At 38.1% G+C, this 20,191-nt stretch overlaps 2 protein-coding genes across 2 annotated transcripts; one reads left to right on the forward strand and one right to left on the reverse strand.

Moving 5' to 3' along the window:
- The first annotated feature begins 3,208 nt into the window (after positions 1-3,208).
- On the forward strand, positions 3,209-12,163 carry LOC108679125 (amidophosphoribosyltransferase-like). Its single transcript, XM_018167708.2, has 10 exons — positions 3,209-3,289; positions 4,505-4,804; positions 6,432-6,553; positions 7,048-7,196; positions 8,054-8,300; positions 8,826-8,908; positions 9,149-9,914; positions 10,328-10,455; positions 10,861-11,085; positions 11,396-12,163. The coding sequence occupies exons 2-10, from the start codon at positions 4,638-4,640 to the stop codon at positions 11,654-11,656; spliced, it is 2,148 nt and encodes a 715-aa protein (XP_018023197.1). The 5' UTR covers positions 3,209-3,289; positions 4,505-4,637; the 3' UTR covers positions 11,657-12,163.
- Positions 12,158-19,199, reverse strand: LOC108679126 (medium-chain specific acyl-CoA dehydrogenase, mitochondrial-like). Its single transcript, XM_018167709.2, has 10 exons — positions 18,924-19,199; positions 17,792-17,876; positions 16,903-17,024; positions 16,373-16,519; positions 16,057-16,137; positions 15,292-15,446; positions 14,673-14,842; positions 13,787-13,944; positions 13,332-13,502; positions 12,158-13,074 (listed from the first exon to the last, which is right to left on the reverse strand). The coding sequence occupies exons 1-10, from the start codon at positions 18,936-18,938 to the stop codon at positions 12,922-12,924; spliced, it is 1,257 nt and encodes a 418-aa protein (XP_018023198.1). The 5' UTR covers positions 18,939-19,199; the 3' UTR covers positions 12,158-12,921.
- Positions 19,200-20,191: the final 992 nt, after the last annotated feature.

Raw genomic sequence — 20,191 nt, forward strand, 5'->3', positions numbered from 1 at the left:
TAAAAAATTATTTAGCAAGTTCCTTCATGTCCAAAACTAACAATATTTTACAAATAGTCCATACTCGAAGAACCATATACTAAGCACATGCAGCGCATATAAATACTTCCGTAAGATATCCAGCTTCGAAAATTCACCTCCCGGACGCTTCTACAAAAATTGTACAAAATTCTACAAAAGGAAAAAATTTAGTAGAGAGTGTTCAAAGACGCGCAACAAGGATAGTTCCGGGCTTGAAAGGCAAGTCCTATGAGGAAAGACAAGGCCATGCATGAGCATATGTTCAGTCTTAAAATGCCTCGTACCCTACGGAACAACTGATATCTAGAAGCGATTTTAAATCTACCGTCTGAAAGGCCAGTCTAGTCAAGAAAAGTACAAGAATCGGCGACAGGCCTATCCAGGCCTATTTAGTTAATGCCGAGCATACTATACTACTATACTATACTAATAGTACCTAATGGTAATGTTTAGGTCGTGACAATTTTCTCGATGTCGCCTACGGTTTTCAGTTTTACGTCCATAAGGGCCAAAATTCGAACTGAGCCCAATATATCCTCTAACCTAAAGTACAGATTTTAACGAACCTTTCAATGTGCATTCCTAGCCACCTAACAGTGATGTTTAAGTCGTTATTTTTTCGATTTCGCCTTTGTTAGCGAATTCTACGTTTAAACGTTCCAAAATTCGTAGTGAGCCTAATATCTAGAATACAACTGTACAGATTCGAAAAAAAAACTTTTATTATAAATTCCCAGCCAAATATCAGTGATGTTTAGGCCGGGAGCGCAGCCGTGCACCACCAATTCTGTGTACCAATAAGCCCTGGATCGAACATCTTGGATCTCTCCGGACATCCACCAATCAGCCGTGAAAAATTTATCGTCCTTCGACAATTGGCCGTTCTACAGAGGGCTGGTTCGACCCACGGCCTAGATACGGACGGCTTGAAGTGTTGAAGGCTACGTTCTGGAAGGCAGGAATCATGATGGTCCATTACATCAGGGCAGTGGTGTTCTTCGGCAGGTGACCCGGATTTTTCCGTTGTCAGTTTCCAGAAGCAGGAACTGAAACAAACGGACAAACGGAACTACACCATGCGGGTTGTCCGCACACGCGGCCCTCCGCTCTCATTAATTAGGTATTAACTGAATGGCTCCAGCGTGCTTCTCCTTTGCAAGGACATCCCTGTTGGAAACACAGGTATAATGTTTACATTCTACATTTAACTTTGTAAACTCCAAAGGAAATTGAATTGCGTAAATTATTCATTGTGATGATTCCTTAAATATGTTCACACTACTAAGTTATAGGAATCTGAACTTGGGAACTAAAATTCTATCAAATTAATTACGATTAGTTAAACATCCGTATTGCCTGAAGGATTTAAAATTAATATTTCAAATTCCTTCGAGTATTTTTTTTTCACGAAATACGAGAATATTTCACATTCTTATCGTTTTAATTCTTTCATTAGTAAAAATTTTTCACGGTATATTTTTTCATGCATTGATAAGCATAATTTTATTCCCGCTGCCACGTGGGCGGCAGACGCAAGACTCAAAATTCGTTCGGGTTCCCTGATTGTCAGATGCATCGTTCCAGATATCTGATTTCGTCTGTGATTAAATTACAGCGCGATTTTTTAAATAAAAATTGATCAAACTTGAGGTTACTTCGTAATTAATTTTTCCTAACTTTTCCTTTGAACGAATACCAATGTTTGTGATACGAAACTGGGCTTTATGTATAGATAAAATTTACCTAGTACAAAAATGTAGGCAAAGAATGTCATCAATTTAGAATACCTGCATTTTTTAAATTTCGGGTACAAAAAATCTTTTAACGGGCGATTTTTTAAAAATGCTGGTGAAAATAGACCGTTTTTCTTATTTTTCAAGAATTTTGGGAAAGTGTCGTATGAACGGGTGAAATTTGTTTATATTTACGGGTGTTTTTGTCCGATTTACGGGTGAGTTCTGTTCAATTTTGCATTTGATAAACAGAGTGATGATGTAATGACTTGAATACGCAAGTTGAAAAAGCTTTAACAATCAACTTATCTGCAACTTCATCAGGTCCGCAATGACGAAAAGCCAATAAATAAATTTTATTTTCCGATATTTTTTAGTTCCATTATTAATGCAACTGACTTGGATCACTTTTTGCAAATACGAGCCCCATTACACAAAGTTACTAAGTAAATGTTAACGCGTCTATTTTAAGACATAGATTCAATCCAGAATATATCTTTATTCTTCTCAATAACAAGCAATGCGTTTGTAAAACTATATTTAAAACCAATATTACGTTAATTTTTATCATGATTGATATATTTAGTCTTATCCATATCAAAAAATGGCGCCAGTGGACTTGCATCGAGAAACTGGATGAAAGTTTAGGTTTTAAAAAGTGAAATGAAAGTACGATGAATGCTGCAATAAATTTAAATTTGTAAAAGCCTTGGTATCTTTCCTACAATTTACCCACGATGAAATGTGCATTCATCTTGCGTATGAAAAGAGCCTCTCATGGGGGTGAACATTTGTCTTGAAATAGACTTTCAAATTTAATATTTTTAAGCCGGGGACTTCACGAAACTGTTCAGTTTTATATCTGTCCTGTTAACGCAGTTTTTTATGATTGAAAATGAATAAAATTGCACTGGTGGTCTAATTTTAGAATGTATGCATTACGTTTTATTGGATAAACTTACCGATGCATTGCATGTTCATTTTCGAGCTCTTTCCGATATTGTAATGGGTATTCGACTCAAATTTTTAATCTAAAATCGAAACATTTAGTTGAGAGACACTTTTGATGCGCATAACGAATACACATTACCTCGTGTATAAATTGTAGGAATGATACTAACGCTTTTATAAACTTTCCTTTAATGCAGCTATTTGTTCGTTTCAAATGGCCTTTCCTGCTAATCGCTCTTTCGAAGGAACCATTTGTACGCTTAACCTGACGAAAACTTAGCTCTTGTAGACACACAACGTGAGTATGGACGGCATTTGTGGAACAGGTTCTGCCGCACCCGGCAAGGCTTGGTCCTCGAATTTTTTTCTAACAGACGTTTGTCCTTAGGCCAAGCATCGTCGTAGGCCGCACAGTAAGCCTATAGCTGCGCTATGGGCTAAAATGGTGGGGCGGTAATAGGATGGTCGTGTTTTTTAACCTGATCCTCGAGATAAACATCTTCAGTCTCCGTCTGGAACCCGGCGTGGTCAGAGCTTGAATTGAACAGTGCAGTTTTGGACTCAACTTCCTGAACTTCGGATGCGTGAGTGTGCATGGTAACTTAAGAACTAAAAGCTTTTGATTGACTAGAAGTAATTCTTCCTTTGTGTGTTTGCCGATGTTGTGCACCGAGAAACAGCCTTCTGTTGTGGCGCAAACGAATCAGTCTCGAAATCATTCGTTCTTTTAATTCATAATCACTTCGGTTGATAAAATGTGAATCGGTGGAACTTTAAAGAAGTGTAAATATAATTATTGATTACAATTTCAGATAAAAAAGAAAGTTTCTATCTAATGTACATATCACTATGCCGAAAAATTTAGTTTCTAGATTTACATTTAATTTTTAACAGACGACTACGACCCTAGGTTATTGACGAGAATAGTGTTGATGAATGCGATGCCAAATCCTCAGTTTTCATCTAAACATGAATTATGTCAAGTAAATTTAAATTGCCTGACAGTGGATTCCCGAACATATTATTCAGTATCATCTATCACACGTAATTTTGTAATCTTTAAATTTATTGGTATTGAAGCCCACCTTCGTCTTTACGCTTTTCTTCATCCCATCTCTCCTGCACACGTGGCCAAGGTGCACCTCCTATGATCATATTGCACATGAAATGCGAAATAACTTCCCAAATTATAGGCATAAATTATGTTTATAAAATTCCTTTAATATTAATTGATCGAAAATTACACAAGGGAAAAGGATTACCGTATCGGGTTCATTCCTGGATCCGTGACTGTGCTATGCTCTCGAGACGAACCCATGTGTTGCGTTCGTACGACGTTAGCCACTTAATTTAGCACCAACCCATCCAAGTCACCACTAGTTTTACTGAGATTAAACGTTGTGCACTTAGAACGCTTAGTAAATTTTAAGCCGTTGTTATTATCATCGAACGTTAAGTCTTTCAACAATTTCAGCGTAGTCATGGGCTCATGGCAGCACGGATTGGAGGCAGCTGGCAAAATGACTGGAGGAGGTCCAGTATAGGTCTATGTGATTTCACTGATTAGCTTGTAAACTACGCAGCCAAGACTCTGCCCTAATGCGGCGCTTTTACGACCATCTCGGTGTTCTCAGAGTGAATGATCATGGATTTGTGGGAGTATAGTCAAAAAGTGAAGTGCGAGTCACCATTTCCTTTTTAATTCATGAAAACGGCTCTACTAATTTGGCTCTGGGAAAAGTTCGGAGCTTAGTATTTCTTCAAATATTCCATGACTGATAAGTTTCATTTCATTGCAGATCAGAAGCGCTTCAATAAATAAAGTTTTAATCAAATTATATCCGTATAGAACTTCGTGCGTACATAATTAATACTTGAAGGTGTTTACTTGCACTATATCTTCAATAGATTGATAGTACATAGCCATAAGTAATGGAATTCGACGAGCCGGCGTGGGATGAATCGTCTGCTGAAGAGGATGAACTGCGCGAGGAGTGCGGCGTGTTCGGGTGCGTGCTGGCAGAGGACGCGCCTCTAGACCCCCAAGACCCCTACGTCTCCCAGACCATTGCTCTGGGTCTGCACTCCCTCCAGCACAGGTGGGTTTACTTGCTGCATATTTTGGTGATGAATTTTTTTTTGAACATTTAATTTTGCCATCGGTTATCATCACATTAGGTTTTTTCCGTGAAAAATTATTCGGTAAAATTTCAAGTAGCTGTAGATGGTTTGGATATTGTTAAGGAATCGCAACTATGAGCTTTATAATAATTTAATTTAAGTGCTAATTTTCAAAAAATTTGCTCACAAAATTTTGGCTTAGTAACCTAAAATGAAATTCATTGGGTACAGTAACTGTTTTACTTTTAAATGCAAGTAACATTGTGGTACCTACGTCTAAATTTTCCCGCTCAGGTATTCCGTGGACAGTCCATAGCGCTGTTTCCAGACCATTCTGTACAGGAAAGATCAGTGGCTCCATTCATTCATTTATTGTATATCTTGGTGTTCTCATGATATGCTCATGCTGCCTAGAGCTTGCATTTCGTTTACAGCGAATCCAAAACGTAGTTCATAGTTACTGTCAATTACTGTTTTCTCGTTTATTCACTCTTTGCCCAATTATTGTTATTGCCCCCAGTGCGCTTATCAGAATTTGCTGTCGAAGATTCACACTTACGCTCATTGGATATTAAATTTGAATGCCACAAGGCAAACATGGCTGCTCCAACAATCTGCATTCTAATTTTCGCATGCGAAGACTTGCCATTCCCCATATTTCTTTTACTTTACGACGCAATTGTATCTTACGCCGCATTTTCCATCACTCTGATGGGAAAAAATTCGTAGGCAATGATGAATTTGAACTATTCAACTGCCCGATAAACCAATGATAATTTTCTAATTCCAAGGATCCACGTGCTTTTCTATTCAGTCCGCAACTCGTGCCGAATAAGTATAGGGATCATCTTTCGAAAGCTCCAAATCCAGGCTTTAGCATCTCGGTAGATCGAAGATGGCTTTCTCTGTACAAGTCGGCCTTTGCGAGAAAGCAAAACGTAGTAACTATATAACCAGATTGCGTTTCTGGTTGAAGGCAGCTACGGATGAGGAGGGACGGGGCTAAGGAGCAAAGGACAGGGAAAAGGTCGAGTAAAAATGAACTCTTGCCTCAGGCATCGTTCCTGTGGAGGCTACAATAGAGCACAAGTTTGTGATGCGTTCGTCACGAATAATTCATAGTTTACTACCTGAAATATTCTCGCGTGCGTCGGCTTGTTTGATTAAAAATAGTCCATTACCGTGTTACGGTAAAATTACGTGACCAACCATTCAATTTGTAGCCGCTCGTACGTCACGCAACTGCTATTTAGTTGAAAAAAAAATTTATCCCTTTTCAGCACCTTCGCCAAAAATTAACGAGAAATGCATTGATAAAAATCCGTTCCGTTTAGCGTGAGGGCTTAGGATTCGAATTACTTTTTATGCCATTCAGAAGTTTTCATTTCAGTAGAATTGTTTAGTTATTACATGTATCATATTTATATACCGATAGTAGCGGGATTCATGTCTAAAGAAAAAAATGCATGTGAACTCAACGGCAGCGGTTCAGGTATTCAGATTTGTACCTGCCATGCGGTACACGATTTAGTTTTAGATTGATCCATTTTCAACACCAGGCTTATTTCAGCCATGGATAATATGTAAATTGGTGTTGTTGTCCAGGGGCCAGCAGAGCGCTGGGATCGTGACGACCACAGGAGAAGCGTTCCAAGACTTCAAGCTGCACCGGGGCGCGGGCTACGTCAACAAAGTCTTCACTGAGGAGCAAGTCTACAAGCTCACGGGTGAGCCGCGCAAACATCAGAGGTCAAGATGTTGNTAGTTTTGTACAGTATTATAATCAAAATTTTCAATTTGTATACAACTATGTCTTAAATTAATTAAATTTAAATGCATGCCCTGGTCTTCAATCAAACTTGCATAAAACTAGGTATGTCTTACGGTACATTGTTCTCTTATCATACAAGCACCAAGACATTAAATCCTCGGGTAACATTTGCCATTGTGCTGCGATGTGATGCGTCACTTAACATTTCCTTAATATTTTTTTTTCACAATAGAGCCTCGCCTAATGAAATAAGAGCGTAAAAAAAATTTTTTCATTCAATATTTGCTCATGTCTTGACCCACTTGTGCCATTTCTAAATAAATCCAACACCCTCTGCATGGTCTAATGTCAGCGCCTGTTACCATGCGATGCTTATTTCATAAAATATAATGTCTACTAACACGTTCAAGTTATGAGTAATGCGGAATAATTTTCGAACGCTTCCACCAGGCCGCTTAGGTATCGGGCACAACCGCTACGCCACAACGGGCGGCAATGACGTCAGCAATTTCCAACCGTTCGTTGGACACAACAAACACGGGCCGTTTGCACTCGCCCATAACGGGCAGCTCATCAACGCTGACTCACTCAAGGACCTGGTGAGTATTGATCAATTAATTGGTAATTTAATAATTAATTAGAGGTGATTAGAGTGAAATGCAATAATGAAGTCTGAGAAATACGATAACAAATTTAAGGGTGACCTCTTAATTCTCTAATGTGCACAAAAATTTACGTTCAAAATTTTACTCGCACCTGAATGAAAATGGGAATATTATTATTTAGCAACGTGTGTATTTTTATGACCGTTCTATAGTACTTTTAACACAGGAAATCTGCCAAAAAGTAGCAATTGTCTTCCGTTCTTAATTTTTGGCCAGTTTGTTCACGGCGTTCGCAATAGTAGAATACTGCCTCGTTTCATCGTTAGTGCCGGTATAATTCCGTTCTCCTTCTGGACCTTGTTACAGATTCACTTTTAAAGACCGTGCTTTTAATTTATCGCCTCGTTTATTGTTCGAATTCACCGCTTTCTTCAGGATTCGAATTATCCTCTGTTTTCACGCTTTCAAATACCATTTTTTCGTGCTTACGATTCATGGTCTTTGTGAATGCTTATTATTCATCTGTTTGTGCTATTGATTAAATTTCTTTGTCTGTGCTTTGGTTCATCTCTTTATTTGTGCTTAGATTTGTGTCTTTGTCTGTGCTTTTGAATTCATTCTCTAAGTTCATCTGTTAGTTAATTCTCTTGGTTTGCATTTCAGTTCGTGCTTTTGATTTAAAGGTTTCTTTTTTCTTTCTGCTTTCTGACAGCTCTGTTGAATCTTCCGAATACTCCACATTTGATTGATCTCATTTACAGCTCTGCTTATTATTACCGTAGATTCGTTCCTTTGACTGATTGGTCGACTATTTCTACTGACCGTAATTGTTCCTTATCCATGTCCATCAGTTATTCGATCGAGGTCTGAGTCTGACGACTCGTTCGGACTCGGAGCTGATCACTCAGGTCATCTCGTTGAACCCCACACACGGAGAACAGGATGGACCTGACTGGAGGACAAGGATCAGGTTCCTCATGAGGCAGACGCCAACGTCCTACAGCCTCGCCCTCATGAACAGAGATAAAATATACGCAGTCAGGGATCCTCTGGGCAACAGACCGCTGTGTGTTGGTGAACTCCGGTCCAGCGAGAGTGGTACGTTTCTAGACGAAGATATCTCAATCTTCGTAATGCCGCAGTGCATGTAAGTCTTGTAAGAGGAATCACGTCCAATGCGAATGAGATGACGGAACAGGACGAAATTTCAGTCCTATTTAAAATGTGTAGAAACTAATTGTTCACAGGCTAAAATGAATTTCATTTACGTTGTTGCATGGAACGTAATGAGCGTTCATAGGCCAAAATGAATTTCATTTACGTTGTTGCATGTAACGTAATGAGCGTTCATAGGCTAAAATGAATTCCATTTACGTTGTTGCATGGAACGTAATGAGCGTTCATAGGCCAAAATGAATTCCATTTACGTTGTTTCATGGAACGTAATGAGCGTTCATGGGCTAAAATAAATTCTATTTACGCTGTTGCATGGAACGTAATGAGCGTTCATGGGCTAAAATAAATTCCCTTTACGTTGTTGCATGGAAAGTAATGAAATGCATTTTGTTTGTGAAAGAGTTTTTTTTTTACACGATTTTTAACGTTTATAATTGCACCCCGCAGAGCCGGAGTCGAAGCTGCTTGGCTGGATAGTGAGCTCAGAATCCTGCGCCTTCCCACCCGTGGGGGCTCGCTATCTCAGAGAGGCTAGTACTTGCATCATGCACCACCCGACTCATTTTTTCATGTCTGCAATAAATTTTACTTGTGTAACGAGGACTCGTTTATCTGCGCAGCCACTCAAAGAATATCAAGATGATTGATTTTGTAGTTAAATCGACTAGTGACTATTGATAAGTGACTTCATACATTAGGAAATAATTCATAATACACATTGGTCGAACTTTTTTTCTTCGATTCACATTAAAATGATCATTTCCTTGCAGATCCTTCCAGGAGAAATACTTGAGATAAGTCCCAAAGGACTGAAACGACTGGACATTGTCCATCGTCCAAGAATTTACCGGCCTCGAGCTACCATCACTCTAGAGTACGAAGATTCCGACGTTAATCAGCAAGCATCCCTCCAGAACTTAGATACTCATGCGGGAGTAGCTCCTCCATGCTGCAGTCCAAATGCAACAGGATGTCGTTCGGCAAAGGCTCGAGTTTTGTATGTTAATTCTACAATGGAGCCTAAAAACCTTTCTTTGAATTCAAACGAACCAAAAACCATGAACGAAAGTGGGAACGAGCCAAAACTCTCATCAGGGGACGGCACAAGTGAAGGCCTCTTCGTTGGAATGCCTATGGAAGAGGATATGGTCAAAAACATAAGTGTCAGTGATTATAGCTCAGAAGAAGACATTCCCGCAGTTGCCAGCGTAAGTCTAAGTCCTGTTTTGTTGCAGGAGAAAGATGGAAATTTAAATGATCAGTTCGAGCGTAGTGAAGATAAGAAATCATTGCCAGTGTCGGCCGAAGACTCAACTGGCGACTCGCAATCCTCCGATGACAGTATTGTAGAGGTAAGCAGCCCGCTTACTGCCCGAAGTGTGTCTTCTACGAGCTCCTCTTCATCGTCCAGCGACGAGTTGTCGCCAAATGGCACGACCAAGAGACGTTGTTCTGCGACTAAGAAGTGCACTGCACCCGTCGCATTCTGCATTTTTGAATACGTCTACTTCGCTCGCCCTGACTCCATCTTCGAAGGTGAGCTAGAGTCTAGTATTTAATTTTCTTAGTTGCCCCGAATTTTTGGGAATTTTTAGATCACTTGTACATTTTGCGAATTTTCTTAGTTTAATATCAGTACTGACAATCGATAGAGGTTATTGAACTGCTATGAAGTGAATGTTCCAAGCTGTCGATGCCTTATAAGTTATGTTTCTCCATTATCATCTCCTGTGAAGCTAAAATGTTCCGAACTTTAAGCCCATGATCAGAACGCCCATGTCGAAGAAGAGTTAGAGGCCTTTGCGATGGGAAACCGCAACCTCCAGTTGAACTGTAATCAGAAAATTCTTACTTTTTACTACACCCGGGGTTGTGAGTTCCTAAGATGATAAGTGTTGAGATATATTTTTTAACTTTATGCATTAAAAGTTATGTTTATCAATCGACAGGTCACTCGGTGTACGACGTAAGGTACAAGACAGGCGAGCTCCTGGCACTCGAACATCCCGTGGAGGCAGACTTCGTATGCTGCGTTCCTACCACAGCCTCTGTGGCTGCTAAAGGTTTCGCCAGTAAAGTGAGTCGAAGTCGAGTCAGCATTTTTTAAAGTTTTCGTAAGTAGATGTTGAATTATGGAATTTTAATGAATTGGTTTGGAATGTTTTCAAAGCTTAGAGTGGAAACATCGGAATTACTGTCATAGAATTTGTATCGCTAGAATTTACAGCTTATAGATAAGTACGGAATTTATAGCTGGAAGTTACGAGTGTGCCAGATAAAATATTCACTCGTAGATAGGCGAGATAAAAATACTCTCTAGTCCGTCTATTGCCATATTCATTTAATAATCATTCAGGACAACCCGCATAATAGATACAGCACCTCATTGTAATTATTTCTTCGTCAGTTTATCCTATAATTCATATCTTTAGTGTATCGATCATTATTTTTCAGCTTATGATGATTTACCTCGATGTTGCAGAGCGGGTTGCCCTACCAGGACTTGCTGTACCGAAGTCACTTCGTCGGACGCTCGTTCATTGAGTCCGACCAGAACACCCGTAAGCGGACGGTGCTGCGTAAGTTCTCTCTCTACTCTGAGAACTTCGTGCGAGGCAAGCGCGTTGTGCTCGTGGACGACTCCCTCGTACGAGGCACCACCATAGAACCCATAGTCGAGATGATCAAAAACGCCGGCGCTCTTGAGGTATGAAGCTAGATTTTCTAAGATATTGATATCTTGACTGTCATGATGTTGGCTTGTCATTGGAAATTATCGGAACTTTAACACGATAACGTCTTTAAGTCCTTTAAATCCTCTTAACACGTCGTCATGAAATGGAAAGTTCATCAAGCACCGCTAGTCTTTGGACTCAGGTCGATTTATGACGCTTCTGTCACGTATATACAACAGCTCATCGATTGTTACAAAAGCTAGAAACATCCTCATTTCGCAGATATTTTTCTTCCACACAATCTTCAAAACTTTATGCGTTTGAATCAAATTTGTATGGCAGGTGCACTTCCGAGTCGCCTCTCCACCCATCCGCCACCCGTGCTACATGGGCATCAACATCCCGACCCGTGAGGAGCTCGCAGCCAACCGAGCGCCTTTGGATCTTCTGGCATCCAAGTGGAATTTGGACAGCCTGAAGTACCTGAGTTTGGAGGGACTGCACGCTGCCGTTAACGACGGAATTGTGCTTGAAGAGAACAGAACCGTAGGCCACTGCACGGCCTGCCTTGACGGCATTTATCCTGTTGAGCTAGACTGGTAATAACTTAGAATATATTTCAGACTGACGAAGCTGGAATCAATCGGTTCCTATTAGTACTCTCCGAACTTTTGTTAACCCCATAGAATGCTTTAGTTTTGGGAGGAGACGCTTGTTCAAAAATCTGGATTGCGTACAGTTTCATATTGGTTATTACATGAAATTACTTGATTTTCACGTGATACGCCGACAAATTAAGAAACTCTCCTGCAGCTACGTTCAGCAATTTTGGTGTGTGCAAGCGACCCTTCGATCCACAGTTTCTCTTCGACCGCAATAAATTTAAATGAATTCTCTAGAATTTTTCAAATATGAATCACGATGAAGTATTATAATCTCATTCTTACAGTTATTGATGGATGAAACATGTTTTTAGAGAATAACGATCGTCGCTCGTTGAACTTTTTTTTTTGTCGATGTAATCGAATTGATTCCCATGATAAATTATTTCCTTCAGCTTATCATTTGTATCAAGTTTTTGAAGTTTTGGGTTAATAAAATTTGTTTCAATTTTATTAATTATTGACATATAAATATATAGTAGATACTTTTCATATATAATCGCACATCGGCATCACAATCTTACTAAGACTCCCAACATTGATCAAAACGTACAAACGAATAATAGCACCAACAAATCACTTGCACTTATCACAGCGCAATGAGGCTAAGTTACAGCAAGAATCACTTAATCAGCAAACGAAAGTACATGAAAGGAACGAGTTACTCAGAAGCTGCTTAAACATAAAACTAAAGCGAGAAGATTCGTGATTATTCACCCGTAGAACAAGATCATTAGACTTATCTAACTTGAAGTAACTTACTTTAAACCGTATTATATATCCAGAGTTCATTTATGCCATCAAATGTTGAGACAGTTTTGAGCTCAAAATTAAAACAAATTCATACACGGCAAATTACGTATAAATTTTGGCTTTCTTGGTATAAGAAACTGAATTCCGGAGTAAGGCATTGCAGCTGTCTTGCAATACATTTATTTTAAATAAAATGCGAACAATAGGCTTTGTATGTGCAACAGATACACATGATCAAGGCTGATGCCCCTTTAGTCGAGATGTGATCATTATTTCGTGTACGAGATGCTAAACAATCAAAAATAGTTACGAGTTTGAAACTCCATCAGCAAATCACTGATTGCTTTCACAGCCGAACCCTCCAATTGCAAACGACAAAACGACCGCTACGTGCACTACAACGCGTTTTGACCGTACGGCACTAGTAGAGCATTGGTTTAATCGAGGCCTGAACTATAGCAAACCCCGCTTGGCTTTCTGAAGGACGTGTCTTGCGATGATGACCCTCTGTATCTGAGATGTTCCTTCATAGATCTGGTAGATCTTAGCGTCACGCATCAGCTTCTCCACGGGATACTCAGTATTGAAACCTGCCCCACCAAACACCTGCACAAATTAACGCAATTGAATATATTTACATTCTCTGATCTCTACTAACTACTATAGTATATTATATTTAAAAATAGGAGATACGTAATAATAGATGCGGGATGCATGATGTTACATGGGAGATACAAAATCATTTTATACTACATTGCCAGATCAGATTAAATAGATTTTAGTTAATCACAACTTGCATCGGGAGCTGGCCTCCTATCAACGACCGCTCACTGATCCCTACAAGACTCCACATCCGGCATTACCTGCACGGCGTTGGTGGCTGCCCTATTAGCCACGTCTGACGAGAAGGCCTTGGCAATGCTGGAGCAGTAGGTGTTGGGCGCTCCCTTCACTATTTCGTAAGCCGACTTCATCCATAGCAGTCGTGCAGCCTCAATTTCTATGGCCATATCGGCCAATATGAACGACACAGCCTGTTAACATTTTTATTTAAATTAATTTTGACACGTGACAATACATATGCTGAATGAGGTTACAAAATTTTCCCGCTCTATGTTACAATATATAAAAATCCCGCACGAAGGATAGCAGGCAATGCTTTCTATCATCAATTTGATGCTCAGCGATAGACGCGCTTAATATTTCCTCAACCGAAATTTTCTCCATTCCACTTGATACATTGTCTTGACCATGTTATTCGTATCAAAATTGTTAGTTAACACAAGCAGTAAAGGGCTGGTCTCGGCAGCTCACTCACCTGGTGCTCAGCAATAGGGACACCAAAAGTCTTCCTCTCTAAGGCGTACTTGGTGGCCTCGTCCAAAGCTCTCTGTGCGAGTCCCACCGCCCCAGAAGCTACGGTGGGACGTGTCTGGTCGAACGAGCCCATCGCTATCTTGAAGCCCTGGCCCTCACCTCGTGGAGGAATACCGTTCATTTTAACACGATTTGAGGATTGCTCAACATTCTTTGACAAATAAATTGCACTCATAATCAATTCAATTGGCATCGGAAAAATTGTACACTATTTTAGCATCTTCTAAAATCGTATTTAAATGTTTCAAGTTTAGTCATTGCTTGAAAGATTATGTTTTTAATTCTGGAAAATTATTTAAAGTAGAATTTTCAACATATTCGAATCTGTTGACACAGCTGAACAAGAGACAGCTAAACATTCAAGACAGCATCTTCAAAGCAAACAACTTCTGGTACATTTTCATCGGTTTCAGGCAAATTCAGAAGTGATTGCATGAAAATAAATAGAAATGGTCATAGACCATTTCTAGATTCTTCACATAGACCGCATATAGAAATGTGGTTTGGGATGAAACAATTCACTAGATATTACTGGCAAACAATTCACTAGATATTACTGGTAAACAATTCACTAGATATTACTGGTAAACAATTCACTAGATATTACTGGTAAACAATTCACTAGATATTACTGGTAAACGTACTCCATAACCCGTTTGTCGTGATCACATTGGACACGTCAAGATGATCATTGTCAATCAGTCAACATATTTCCTAGCACATATTTTGTGGTCACGCACAACTAATAAAATGACACTAGTCAATGTACTGCCTAGGACATATTTCGTGGTCACACACAACTCGTTGAGATGTACTGGTCTACACACTTCCTAGGACGTTCTCTTTAGGAATCCTAACGTCCTCAAAGGTGACGCCCCTGGTATCGGAGCAGCGCTGGCCCATGTTTATTTCTTTACGTCCAATGTTGACGCCCGGCCAGTCAGGCTCTACAATGAACCCAGTCATGCTTCCTGATGCTGTTGATTTGGGGTCTGGACTGAGAATAAATTTCATCAGTGAATCTACATATTAATTGATTAAATGTGTACAATTAGTTTAGATTGTGAATTTTGAATCAAAATGAAAGAGCAAGAACATTTGCTCAAATATAATAGTGAACAAAATTGAACCAAATAATAAGGCAGTTTTACCCCAATAATGGTGATGTTGGTGCACAGGAGCAGGCAATAATAAAACTGTTTTTATATATGTAAAGTTGAAATATTTATTGAAAATTATTTGTGGAATATTGTAGCCAGATAATATGGTAATTAATCTAAGGATTCAATTGCTTCAATTGAGTTTGAAAAACAAATTGGTTACTACAAATAGTCCTATTTGTTACACATCTTTCTGAATGCAGACAAAGCTCTTTGAACAATTTTTGACAATAACCTACTGGCAAGTCATTGACTTAGTTCAAGTTCCCACTTTGGTAGAACTTACTTAGTTCTTGCGAGTACAAAGAACCACTTGGCGTGCCCAATGTTAGTAATCCACATTTTCTGGCCGTTCAAGATGTACTCATCACCCTTCTTTACTGCACGGGTGGTGACGGCTGCAACATCTGAGCCACACCCAGGCTCAGTCACACAGAAGGCCTGGGACAGTATACACATAAATGATAATTTTTTTATTGGGTCATTAACTGTTCAATTTATTTGGTTTTCTCTGTATTTTCTCCATAGAAGGCCTCAGCCAGTATGCACAAAAATAATACAGTCAATTTTCAAACAATGAACTATTCAAATTATTACATTTTTGCAATAGATCAATGATTAGAGAGGAAATATGAATATACTCACACTTCATTAAGGAAGTTAGATCTGAAATTACGAACATGGGACAATGTCATCCAAGAGTGAATGTTTTAAAATATAAAATTGTTTGGTACAAAACATTTTATTTTTGCTATTCCCAATAAATAATTCTGAGATTGGAAATAAAAGCTTGAGGGAGAATTTTCAATAGCACACACAGAACTAAAGAAATTGTCTCTGAGTCCATATGAGGCTCGTCCTCTCATGATTCATCAGAAGATAGTAATAATTTTACCAACTAATGCGCCCATTCCTTAGGACTACTGAGCCTCATATTTTTCATTGACTTTTTTATGGCTTAATGAGTTCAAGTTGCTAAAAAACGTTCAGCAATAATATTCATTTCCAGTCTGTTTTTTGTTCAATATTGGCTAGGATTCCATCAACTTACACACATTTGGCACTCTTCTGTCAGCATGCCGAGATATTTTTTCTTCTGATCCTCATTGCCAGCAAGAAGGACAGGCATTTGCTGAAGAAAAAATGTAATGTGGCAATTATTGTGCCAACCAAATTTGCTTACACTAAATACACTAAATATAGTCAGATATCATAACAGACATGAGTGGAACAAAATAAATGCTAATGTTTTATATTGTTTAAATATTTCTGTACTGAATGAGATGTAAGGTAGCTCACAATTACTATTCTATTAAGGCACCAATAAAAATGTGATGAGTTTTGATTGAATGAAGTACGTAACTGACCCCAAGGCTGCTGGCAGTGATAGGTGTAGAGTAACCTGTACAGGCATAGGCTAATTCTTCACAGATGATGTTCTCTTCCATGGATGTCAAGCCTGGACCTCCATACTTGACGGGAATGTGGGAATTCAATAAACCCAGCTCCCAACCCTAGGGGAAAGATGGACAAGTAAAACAAACAGATAAAATGAAAATTTAAAAAACATTATGTGAATAAGCAGAGCATTGTTGGCTTAATACATCAAACATTTACTAAAGCTGTTTTACATAAAATTTGTAGATCTGTGGACTGAGTCAAATTTGCTGTTTTAGACCATTTTTTAGGGAATTCAAACCTTTCTTTTTTCAGGTAAATGTAATCAGTATGTATATTTACATAGAGTGCAAAACATACCTACTCATTTTCAATATAAATTTCTCTGAAAACAATATGTAGCAAAGAAATTTACATCCCAATTTAAAACTTGCACTTTAAACTAGAATTTAGTTCAGTCAATAGAATGGAAATTAGACAATGGTTATTGAATGCTTGCCTTTTTTAGCAAGTCCCACGGGTATTCCATGGTGCGATCGTACTCCGCAGCTCTGGGCAAGACTTGCTCTCTAGCAAACTTACGGCACATTGCCTGGATTTCCTTTTGCTCATCACTGAAATCTGTAATGCATTAAATATCACAACTAATGGAGTTATGAAAATGGAACAAAGGATAAAAATGTTCCATTATATTTTCAACTCAGCATGCAAACCCTTGCAAATTCATCATTTGGATTTTATAAGCATTACGTACTGGTGTTCCAAATAGAGTAGTACGTATTTCATGTCAGTACTGCACATATTTAACTAAGGAGTAATGAGTAGAATAATGCAATGTAAAATATCTGTCATGATGAGTGGATTTATACCACTTGAAATACCTACATTTAATTCATAGTAGATAAGAAAATCTCTTGCCTCAAAATTAAATGTAGCTATTTGAGATGATCTATATTGTCCACTGGGTGCAGTGCCCAGTTGATACATACTTTCACAGAATTTAGAGAACTTTTGGCCAGCATAGAAAATAAACAAGTCATTGTACAGGACAAACCTTTTCATGATTCATACCTAAGAGATAGGTAAATGCATGATATTACGCATGATATTCTGATCCAACCTTTCAAATAAAATAATGTCTGCTTCTCACAGGGACAGGAGTACATATATTATGGTTTTCAGGGTATTATGCACTTCTATAACAAAAGCATCAACTTGATATGTGTACAGCAGAGGAGATAAAAGTTCATAATCATATCTTACCAACAGATGAATCTAATTTTAATTACAACTATTTTCTTTAGCTCATTGACAGGTGTAATTCCCACATTTATTTCCTGTGAATTAGTACAGCACCTGCAGTCTTGCACTACATCATAGCTGCTTACCAAAGCACAGTCCTGAGCTGTTGCGTACTGCAGGTGACAGTTGTAGAGATGTGCGAAGAAGAGTCAATTGAGAACGGGAAAAAGCCTGCCAGAAATTAGAGTGTTAACAGTTATTTGCAGTACATATTTTTATCATCTAAGTTAAAAATTCCTTGATTCATAGCTACTGCACAACATCAATCATTTTTCATCTCTATATCAATAAACACTTGACATTATCAATTCTTTAGAGCTTAAATTGTTGTGCAACTCATCTCTTCCTCCTTCATCTAATTCAACTTATTATTTTGTTAGCCTCTCACAAATTTGGCAGTACAAAAAAAATTGAACATGGCTAAGTTACTATACATGGTCACTTAAATTCTCATCCCATTAAGCCCATGATGGTCCATGCTTTGTGCTTGAGGCTATGTTATCATGCCTCTGTCAATCATTTGATGCATAGTCAGACCTCCTACCATGTTCAAGAATCAATTTACAAGAAGTTAAATAAAAACACTATCTCAGACAAAAAAGCTGATGCTCTTCCAGCACTTTTTATATTGCAGAAGTTAATGAGCAGAAGGTTTCATTCATGTATGCATTTGTTCAACATTGTTTTCAGTTTACCATTGTGCATTGAAACAAGACCATAATCAGGAACATTTTATGACAAATGCTTATAAAATAATTGAAGATTAATTTTGTAAAAGATACGTAGCTTAAGAAATTATTTCGTACCCAAGTCAACCATTAACTCTAACCATGTAGGCTTTGGGCCCCTACATCCATTACCCAAACATTCAGGGTTCAGCAGAAGGGGAATCAATGATTTTAAAAGCACTACCAACAATGACACATAAGTTGATCATCATTATTGTCATAGCACATTACTTGCAATCCTTCAAAAAATAATAATTTCATAGTACACTAGTCTTGAATGAGTTTTGCTGCATTTGCTACTTACTATTTAATAGACAAGCTCTTGTTGCTAGAAAATCTTATTCTACTCTTAATAAAATATAGATATAATGATATATACATGGTCTTGAGGCATTCAACTTAATGTGGCAAATTATAAATCATTGATAATAGAAATAAATGTACTTGGTGGTCAAGAAAGCTAATAAAAAAACAGTAAACTCAAACAAACCTTCAGAAGAGCCATGGTGGGAGAATGAAGCACTTTTGCTGCTAGGTAATTGTAGTAGTTATTGAAACTTATCTTGATAATTCTAAATTTTTTGCTTGGTAACTGGAATTCAATTGCTCAATGAATAAATTGGCTGTTAAATGTAACTGTGAGAACATCTTTTTGTGTAGAACATTCATTAAAAATTGGTCACTTCATTTGCCATGATAGGATTTAAGATAAGATAAATTAGGGATAATAAATACTCTTCAGGCTTAAGGATCAACTAACCCAAGCAAGGCAGTGTTAGGCTCCTAGTGCACGATTTATAAATTAAAAAGCATTGATTTGAATAATTCTATAGATACCCATGAATACTATCTGAAGAATCTTTGGGAACAAATCAGATTAAAATCTATGTATTCAGAAGACCATGTTAACACATTCCTTTTTAAATATCTCTTCAAATGTGTTTGTGAAAAAAAATCATGGAAGTTTAGATAGTGTTGGCTACTAGGCAAAAATCCTTAAATAATTCTGATAAAATTTTGGGCCTACAAACCTAATCTTGTCACACCAATTGTCAAGAACACATTTAGGCCCAAAATGTTATCATTACTTAAAGATGGTTCTAAGAATTTGTTGCCAGAACAAGTAAAGCCTTCAAACAAATAAACATTTGCCTATGCCCAATTTTTTAGTTTGTTACTACAGGCTTGCAGTAATAGCTTAGATTGGAGCAAGGAGGATCTTAGGAATGGGGCATTGGGCACAGGCATAGGTTCTCTGATAGCTTATCAGTTATCTGTTATCGACTCAAGAGCCTGAACCCTGAAGAGTTCAAGGGCACCAAAAAGATAAGACAAAGCCCTTATCAAAATAATTAAGAATTAAAGTAGGAGCTAACAGATAAGGAATAACTCATGCCATGTGGAATTCCAGAGGGGTAGGTATAAAACTAACCAGTACACATAGCAGGGTTGGCGATTTTTTTGATTTTTTTAACAATAACAGTATATGGATCATAATGGATGGCTAGAAAGGGCACTTATTGCCTTCAATAATGGCCAATCCAATAAGCCAATGCCAATTCAATGGCCAATCCAATAATGGCCAAAAATCCAATGGATTTTCCAAAATCCAATGGATTTTTGGGTAAACAACTATTGGTAAGTCTATTCATTAGCCTTTTAAAGTTTGTATGGAGCAAGGTAATGAGCTAAATATTGACCATTTAACTGGCTTTAATATACAAAAACACTTCAGGAATGCAGATCTTCTAGACATTG

Source organism: Hyalella azteca, unplaced genomic scaffold (assembly GCF_000764305.2).
Source record: "Hyalella azteca isolate HAZT.00-mixed unplaced genomic scaffold, Hazt_2.0.2 contig15466, whole genome shotgun sequence".
In the NCBI taxonomy this organism is placed as follows: Eukaryota; Metazoa; Arthropoda; class Malacostraca; order Amphipoda; family Hyalellidae; genus Hyalella; species Hyalella azteca.

Bases quoted from the DNA above. Each gene is read 5' to 3' on its own strand.
- LOC108679125 (XM_018167708.2), top strand. From the start codon at position 4,638: ATGGAATTCGACGAGCCGGCGTGGGATGAATCGTCTGCTGAAGAGGAT. The intron at 6,554-7,047 runs GTGAGCCGCGCA...CGCTTCCACCAG, and splicing joins GCAAGTCTACAAGCTCACGG to GCCGCTTAGGTATCGGGCAC. The intron at 11,086-11,395 runs GTATGAAGCTAG...TTTGTATGGCAG, and splicing joins AAAACGCCGGCGCTCTTGAG to GTGCACTTCCGAGTCGCCTC.
- LOC108679126 (XM_018167709.2), bottom strand. The intron at 16,138-16,372 runs GTCAGTTACGTA...TTTTTTCTTCAG, and splicing joins TCACTGCCAGCAGCCTTGGG to CAAATGCCTGTCCTTCTTGC. The intron at 13,075-13,331 runs GTAATGCCGGAT...TAATTTGTGCAG, and splicing joins CAGCCACCAACGCCGTGCAG to GTGTTTGGTGGGGCAGGTTT.